The sequence below is a fragment of the Sciurus carolinensis genome, unplaced genomic scaffold, assembly GCF_902686445.1.
Source record: "Sciurus carolinensis unplaced genomic scaffold, mSciCar1.2, whole genome shotgun sequence".
Lineage (NCBI taxonomy): Eukaryota > Metazoa > Chordata > Mammalia > Rodentia > Sciuridae > Sciurus > Sciurus carolinensis.
In genome coordinates, this window is record NW_025920138.1 from 57,787 (window position 1) to 66,887 (window position 9,101).

The 9,101-nt window shown below is 46.7% G+C and overlaps 1 protein-coding gene across 1 annotated transcript; it reads left to right on the plus strand.

Annotated features, from left to right (window-relative positions):
• The first annotated feature begins 903 nt into the window (after positions 1 to 903).
• On the plus strand, positions 904 to 6,190 carry LOC124974225 (uncharacterized). The gene is given in 3 exon segments (XM_047537656.1): positions 904 to 2,280; positions 2,314 to 4,668; positions 4,670 to 6,190. Coding segments are annotated over 3 exon segments (5,253 nt in total).
• Positions 6,191 to 9,101: the final 2,911 nt, after the last annotated feature.

Here is a 9,101-nt window from a genome sequence, read left to right on the forward strand (position 1 = left end):
GGTCCTAGGGAGTGCCTGCACAATCAGGAACTGATAAGCGGGAACCATAAAATACCAAGCAACAATTGTGTCTTTTTCCCGAGGCATAAGGAAAAAAAGAAAGAAGAAAGGGTGTCTGTTTTAAACTTCTGGGCTGCTAAGAAAAAGGGCTAAAAAGTCCTGGGTGATCCTCCCTCCCCCTTGCCTGGCCTTGCTGAAGCCTGCATTGAAATGTTGGCTGCAGCGGTCTCAGCGGGAAAGGGAGGTAACCTGAAGATAAGAAACCTGCTGCTTACCACGTGCACAAAACCTGCCCCTTTACCCTATAAAAAACCTGTACCCCAAAGCCCGGTGTGCCAGTTCACCGAAGCTCTGGCTGAAGTTTTTGCTGAGCACCCACAGGCGCCTGTGTGACAATAAACTGCCTCTTGCTTTTGCAGCCAGTGACTACGTGAGTTCTTCCTTGGACAGGGGGTCATAGGGTCTTTCATTTGGAGGTTCCACCGAGATATCCCCTCGACACCCCGAACCCCTGCCCGAGGAACGGCCAAAAGTACTCTGGGAGGTAAGCTGGCCAGCATGAATTTTTATTTTTGTCTGTCTTGGTTTGTGTAATTGCTCTGTCTTGTTAGTTCTGAAGCGCAGCGATTGTACGGACATGCGTGATCCATTTGTAACTTTTGGGCAGTCTGAGAAGGAGTTGACGAACTCTAACTTCTCCCCTGCCACCCTGGGAGATGTCCCAGGGATCTAGGTGTCTCCGAAGGATACACCACTTTGAGATTTGGCCAAGAACTCCCCAGTTCGTTGGCACCCTTGAATACTTTCGGTTTGTGCCGAAAGTGCGCAGCATTTGCCTTTTGAGGTCTTATCTTTGTCTTGTTGTGTACTTTTCTTTACCTCCTTTTACATCCTAGAACAAAGATGGGGCAATCCTTGGTAACCCCTCTAAGTCTCACCCTCGACCATTGGAAGGATGTCCGGAGCTGGGCCAACGACATGTCAGTCGAGATCATGAAGAAAAAATGGATAGCACTCTGCACCTCTGAATGGCCAACTTTTAATGTCGGTTGGCCCAAAGAAGGAACCTTTAATCTTGACCTCATTTCACAGGTTAAATCCCAAGTTTTCATTCTAGGACCCAGAGGACATCCAGATCAAGTCCCTTATATCATGATCTGGGAAAATCTAGTCTCTGACCCACCTCCATGGGTCACCCCTTTCTCCCCACTTAAGCCCTCTCCCCCTTCTCCTCTTAGCCCCTCACCTCCTCCGTCTGCACCCCTTGCTCCCATTCCAGCACCATCTACCCAAAGTTCTAGATTGTACCCCATATTAGATAAGTCTAAACCCCCAGCTTCAAGCAGGTCAAAGCCGCAGACGATCCTTCCACCCGAGGAGTCCATCCTGATAGACCTGATGACAGAGGAACCCCCACCCTATCCACCTCAACCTCTTCCAGTTCTAGCTCCCCATTCAGATTCCTCTGAAGAAGAGGAGAAATCACCTGTCGCCGGTGCCCCTCCAGACCCATCCCCCATGGTGGGGCGACTCCGGGGATGCCGAGAACCCCCAAATCTGGGGGAAACTTCGAAAGCCTTCCCCTTGCGCCAGACCGGAGGTCCCAATGGTCCATACCAGTATTGGCCATTCTCTGCCTCTGATCTTTATAATTGGAAGGCTCATAACCCTTCTTTCTCTAGTGACCCAGTTGCCTTAACTTCTCTGATTGAGTCTGTTCTAGTGACCCACCAGCCAACCTGGGATGATTGTCAGCAACTTCTCCAAACTCTCCTCACCTCTGAGGAGAAACAAAAAGTGTTACTAGAGGCTCGAAAAAATGTTCCAGGGGATAACGGGCATCCCACTCAGCTGCCAAACCTGATCAATGAAGCTTTTCCTTTGACCCGACTAGATTGGGACTATAACACTGATGAAGGTAGGAACCACCTACATCTCTATCGCCAGTTACTTATAGCAGGTCTCCATGGAGCAGGGCGACGACCCACTAATTTGGCCCAGGTAAGACAGACTATCCAGTGGGTGGAAGAAACCCCGACCGCATTTCTAGAAAGGTTAAAAGAGGCTTATCGAAGATTTACTCCCTTCAATCCAGATAGTGAGGAACAGAAAGGTAACGTCTCCATGGCATTTATCTGGCAATCAGCCCCAGATATAAGAAGCAAGTTACAAAGATTGGATAATCTGCAGGACTATTCCTTGGCAGATTTACTGAAGGAAGCAGAAAAAATTTTTAATAAGAGGGAGACTCCAGAGGAAAAGGAAGAAAGAATTAGGAAAGTGCAAGAGGAAAAAGATATAAAATACAAAGAGGAATTAGATAGAAGGGAAAAGGAAAGAGATCGAAAGAGAAATAAAGAATTAAGTAAAATACTGGCCACGGTCACGCAGGCAGGACAAAGGGAGAATAAACCAGAAAAGGAAAAAAGGCAAAGCAGGCCCCCCGTGGAACGTGACCAATGTGCCTACTGCAAGGAAAAAGGACACTGGGATAAAGACTGTCCAAAGAATCCAAAAAGGCTCCCCAACTTAAGAAGGTACCCAAACCGAGCCCCCCAATTGCTGGCCTTAAATGATGAAAATTAGGGGCGTCAGGGCCAGGAGCTCCCCCCTGAGCCCCGGGTAACTCTTCAAGTAGGGGAGCAACCAATTACTTTCCTAGTAGACACCGGAGCCCAACATTCGGTACTAACCCAAACTCCAGGGCCCTTAAGCAGCAAGACCACATGGGTCCAAGGAGCCACCGGGTGCAAATCTTACCAATGGACCACCAAAAGAGAAGTGCATCTTGCCTCAGGTAAAGTCTCCCACTCATTCTTACATGTACCTGACTGTCCATACCTGCTACTAGGAAGAGACTTACTGACTAAATTGAAAGCCCAAATTCATTTTGAAAATGGGAAAGCCTCAGTCAGCGGACCAAACGGGGATCCTTTACATGTACTAACCTTTAAATTGGAAGATGAGTATCGGCTATTTGATAGCACCCCACAACCCGATCAAAACATGGACTATTGGATTACTACTTTCCCAGAAGCTTGGGCAAAAACCGGGGAAATGGGGATGGCAATACGCCAGCCCCCTATAGTGATTCCACTTAAAACTACTGCCTCCCCTATTAACATCAAGCAGTACCCCATGTCAATGGAGGCTTACCAAGGCATTAAGCCACACATCTAGCGGCTCTTAGACCAAGGCATTCTAACCCCTTGTCAATCGCCCTGGAATACCCCCTTACTCCCAGTTAAGAAGCCTGGAACTAAAGATTACCGGCCAGTTCAGGACTTAAGAGAAGTAAATAAAAGGGTAGAAAATATTCACCCCACGGTGCCTAATCCCTACAACCTCCTGAGCACCCTGCCTCCCACTCACACTTGGTACACAGTATTGGATTTAAAGGACGCATTCTTCTGCCTAAGGTTAAGCCCCCAAAGCCAGGCCCTCTTTGCATTTGAATGGAGGGATCCTGAGAAGGGGCTCTCTGGGCAGCTGACATGGACCAGACTACCGCAGGGATTCAAGAACAGCCCAACGCTCTTTGACGAGGCTTTACACCAGGACTTGGCCAACTTCCGGGTAAGACACCCCTCCTTAATAATGCTCCAATATGTTGATGACATCTTATTGGCAGCCACCTCCAAGGAGGAGTGCCTGGAAGGAACGAAAGCGTTATTGCAAACCCTAGGGCAACTAGGGTACCGGGCATCAGTTAAAAAGGCACAAATTTGTAAAACCAAAGTTACTTACCTTGACTATGAGTTACGTAATGGCCAGAGGTGGCTAACTTCAGCCAGAAAAGAGACTATTTCAAGCATCCCAGTCCCCAAGAACCCCAAGCAGCTGCGGGAATTTCTGGGAACTGCAGGATTTTGCAGACTATGGATTCCTGGGTTCGCAGAAATTGCAGCCCCTTTGTATCCACTGACGAAACAAAACAACCCATTTACTTGGACTGAGGAACATCAGATGGCATTTGATCAAATTAAATTGGCCCTCCTATCTGCCCCTGCCTTGGGTCTGCCAGATGTCACCAAACCTTTCGATCTGTTTGTAGACGAGAAACAAGGCTATGCTAAAGGAGTCCTAACCCAAAAATTAGGACCTTGGAGGCGTCCTATAGCCTACTTGTCCAAGAAATTGGATTCTGTAGCATCAGGATGGCCCCCTTGCCTTCGGATGGTGGCGGCAGTCACCATCCTAATTAAAGATGCCACCAAATTAACTCTGGGACAACCATTAACTTTACTAACACCCCATACCATCGAGGCCATTATTCGTCAACCTCCCGACCACTGGATTTCTAATGCCCGGCTCACCCACTACCAATCTCTGCTGCTGGACACAGACCGAATCCGATTCGGACCCGTTGTTACCTTAAACCCAGCAACACTCCTGCCCCTTCCAGGAGGACCCACCCCCCATAACTGCCAGCAGATTCTTGCAGAAACCCAAGGAACACGACCAGATCTCACAGATCAACCCATGAAGGACGCAGAGCTGGTATGGTACACTGATGGAAGCAGTTATCTACTTGATGGGGAACGGCAGGTGGGAGCAGCCATCACCACTGAGTCAGAGGTAATTTGGGCAAGTGCATTACCGGGAGGAACTTCAGCTCAGCGGGCAGAATTAATAGCCTTAACACAAGCATTAAAACTAGCTGAAGGAAAAAAAACTCAATGTGTATACAGACAGTAGGTATGCCTTTGCCACCGCCCACATTCATGGAGAAATTTATCAACGGCGAGGATTACTAACTTCAGACGGAAAGGAGATCAAAAATAAAACTGAAATTTTAGCCTTACTAAAAGCCTTATTCTTGCCAAAGAAACTAAGCATCATACACTGTCCTAGTCACCAGAAGGGGAATCACCTGGAGGCAATAGGGAACAGGCTGGCAGACGAAACTGCAAGGAGTGCGGCTCTAGGGCCACAACTCCTAGTAACCACCCTATTGCCACAAAAAGTTAAAAAGCCACCTGAGAACTTCAATGAACATTGGGTCTATGAGGACCCAGATTTGGACATTGTGCAACACTTAGAAGCCACCTATAACCCGGCTAAAGGCACATGGGAATACCAGGGAAAAACTATAATGCCTATCAAAAACACCAAAGAATTAATAAGGTCCTTGCACAAACTTACTCCTTTGGGAGCTAAAAAGATGAGAACCCTCTTGGATCGTGGAGAAGAAAATCTATACCTACCCCACAGAGACTCAATCATCAGGCAAGTTGTAAGAAATTGTCAAGCTTGTGCTCAGGTTAATGCAGGTAAAATAAAAATTGGAATTGGAATCCAGGCCAGAGGCCACAAGCCTGGAACCAGTTGGGAAGTTGACTTCACAGAAATCAAGCCTGGTATGTATTGATACAGGTATCTTTTAGTTTTTGTGGACACTTTTTCAGGATGGGTAGAAGCATATCCTACTCGGCATGAGACTGCTAAAGTCGTAGCAAAGAAGCTACTAGAAGAAATCTTTCCAAGGTATGGTGTACCTGGGGCTATTGGTTCAGATAATGGGCCTGCCTTCACCTCCCAGGTAAGTCAGTTAGTGGCCAGTACATTGGGGATTAATTGGAAATTACATTGTGCTTACCGACCCCAAAGCTCAGGGCAAGTAGAAAGAATAAATAGAACTATCAAGGAGACTTTAACTAAATTAACGCTTGAAACTGGCACTGGAGACTGGGTGCAATTCCTGCCATTAGCTTTGTACAGGGCCAGGAACACCCCTGGCCCTCAGGGACTAACCCCCTTTGAAATTCTGTATGGTGCCCCACCACCTGCTGTTAATTTCTATGAAACTGAGATTTCTGCTCTATTTACCCCTACCCTGCAGACCCATTTACGTGCATTGCAGTTAGTCCAAAATGAAGTCTGGAAACCCCTAGTGGCAGCCTACAAGGAACAACTAGAGAAACCAACAGTACCACACTCCTTCAAGATAGGAGACACCATCTGGGTCCGCAGGCATCAAAGCAAAAACCTTGAACCTCGCTGGAAAGGACCTTACACCGTCCTGCTGACCACCCCCACCGCCATCAAGGTAGACGGCATTGCAGCCTGGATCCACGCATCTCACGCGAAAGCGGCACACCCACAAGACTCCATCCCTACATCCCAAGAATCAACATGGAAATTACAACGCACTCAAAATCCTCTAAAGATAAGACTTGCTCACGTTTAATTGTCCTTATTGTTTGTTTTCCTTTCATAGTCACCAGCCGTAGTCCCCATACCCCTACGCAACTAACTTGGCAAGTTTACTCTCAAACTGGAGAAATAGTTTGGACTACTACTGCAGTCCATACCCCAGGAACAAGGTGGCCTGATCTAACTCCGGATTTTTGTCAACTAGCTGCGGGCATAGACTGGTGGGATATACCCAACCAGCAACCCAATCAACTCAGTTCTAATATGGCCCCTAAGACCCAACAGGACACCGTTCCAGGATGCTCAACCCCAACCGCCAGGTGCCGGTTGGCCCAATCTGATTTCTATGTATGCCCCCGAGACGGCAGGAGCAGGTCCCTAGCACATAAATGTGGAGAATATAAAGAATATTTTTGTGCCCAGTGGGGGTGTGAAACCACTGGAGATGCATATTGGGCACCAACTTCCTCATGGGATCTAATACGAGTAACCAAAAATTTCTCTACCCCCCAAGATTACCCCAGTTTTTCAGACAATGACCCCCACCCCTGTGCCGAGTCAAGCTCCCAATTCTCCTTGAGCCTCTCACTTCCCCTTAAAATCCAGTTCACCCCCCAGGGTAAAACAAAACTCAAGCCCTGGATTACAGGAAGAACATGGGGGCTTAAGTGGTACTTACCAGGGACCGATAAAGGAGTAACTTTTACAATTAAATTAAAACATCTCCCAAAAGTAAACCTTCCCATAGGGCCAAATCCTGTACTAGGGGATCAGAAAGCTCTCTTGCCACCCAGAACACCACCCAAGGTAGCCCCGGCCCCAATAACATCAACTACTTCTGTGGTTTCAACTCCATCTCCCACTATTCCTGAAGCCGGAGATCGGCTATTCAATCTAGTCCAGGGAGCCTATCAAGCCCTCAATACCACCTATCCAAATAAAACCCTGGACTGTTGGTTATGTCTAGCCTCTAGCCCACCTTATTATGAGGGAATTGCCACCACAGCTAGATGGACGAATAGTAGTACCCCTAATAGTAAGTGTTCATCCCTACCTAGCTCCAAACTTACGATCCCTGAAGTCAGTGGGCAAGGCCTATGTGTAGGCAAGGTACCTGGGTCACATCGCTCCCTTTGTAATCAGACCCTCCCAATTCAGAACGACCATCAATATATCTGGGGACCTAATGGAACCTACTGGACATGTAACACAGGACTAACCCCTTGTGTGTCCACTGCCGTTCTAAATGCAACAACCGATTTCTGTGTATTAGTCCAGCTATGGCCTAGGATATCCTACCTACAATCAGAGTATGTTCTGGGTCACCTAGAAGGCCAAAAAAGGTACCCCCGGGAGCCCATTAGCCTAACTATAGCCCTGTTGCTAGGAGTTGGGGGAATTGCTGCAGGAATCGGTACAGGAACAGCTGCAATAGTACAGGGAAATCAATACTTATATCTACAGGCCGCCATGAATGAGGACCTAACTGCTATGGCAAAATCTATTACAGACCTAGAAAAATCTCTTACTTCCCTCTCTGAAGTTGTGTTGCAAAATCGAAGGGGATTAGACCTACTGTTCCTACAGAAAGGTGGCCTTTGTGTGGCCCTAAAGGAACAATGCTGTTTCTATGCTGACCATACAGGAGTAGTCAGAGAAACCATGGAAAAAGTAACAGAAAAATTAGTCAAACGGCAAAAAGAATTTGAAGCACAACAAGGGTGGTTTGAACAATGGTTTAGTAAGTCTCCCTGGTTGACTACCTTGCTATCTACTCTAGCTGGCCCTCTAATCATTTTAATACTAATTTTCACCTTTGGGCCCTGTATCTTAAACAGACTAGTGCAGTTTATGAAGGACCGACTTTCCACAATCCAGACTATGGTCCTCACTCAACAGTACCAAATGATTAAGCAGACTCATGAATACTCTCCATAGCCACAGCAGAATGAATGAATGGATATAAGATTCTATCCATGATAAAGAAAAAGGGGGGAAATGAAAGGCCCCAGCTCCATGTCTTAAACCCATGACACAGGGGAGGCTGCACAACCTCCCCGGAGGTCTTTAAACTGATAAATAGATTGAAAAAGAATAGGGCGGTTGGAGAAAAGCATAGATCATCGGGTCCTAGGGAGTGCCTGCACAATCAGGAACTGATAAGCGGGAACCATAAAATACCAAGCAACAATTGTGTCTTTTTCCCGAGGCATAAGGAAAAAAAGAAAGAAGAAAGGGTGTCTGTTTTAAACTTCTGGGCTGCTAAGAAAAAGGGCTAAAAAGTCCTGGGTGATCCTCCCTCCCCCTTGCCTGGCCTTGCTGAAGCCTGCATTGAAATGTTGGCTGCAGCGGTCTCAGCGGGAAAGGGAGGTAACCTGAAGATAAGAAACCTGCTGCTTACCACGTGCACAAAACCTGCCCCTTTACCCTATAAAAAACCTGTACCCCAAAGCCCGGTGTGCCAGTTCACCGAAGCTCTGGCTGAAGTTTTTGCTGAGCACCCGCAGGCGCCTGTGTGACAATAAACTGCCTCTTGCTTTTGCAGCCAGTGACTACGTGAGTTCTTCCTTGGACAGGGGGTCATAGGGTCTTTCACTAGAAACTTAGGTAAATGAAACTATGCCTCAGGAATAAAATTTTGGCTACAGAGAGGGACTAGGGTAGCAAAACTAACCAATTGGACTACCACTACTACAAATGATCATGTAAACCATGCTCTACAGAAAAAAAAATAAACAGTTAATTAAAAAAATCAGTTGCATCCTGTTTATCACTAGGCTTCTAAAATAAATTAAAACCTGAACATTACTTATAAGCTTGGATTCTTGAATGAAGACAGTCTTATGATTTCCTTCATGATCTAACTGATATTCTTCTATTTAGTAGTTTTCCCTCTTTTCTGTAAGGATGCTACATGAATTCCACTATGTGTATATAGCATGAAT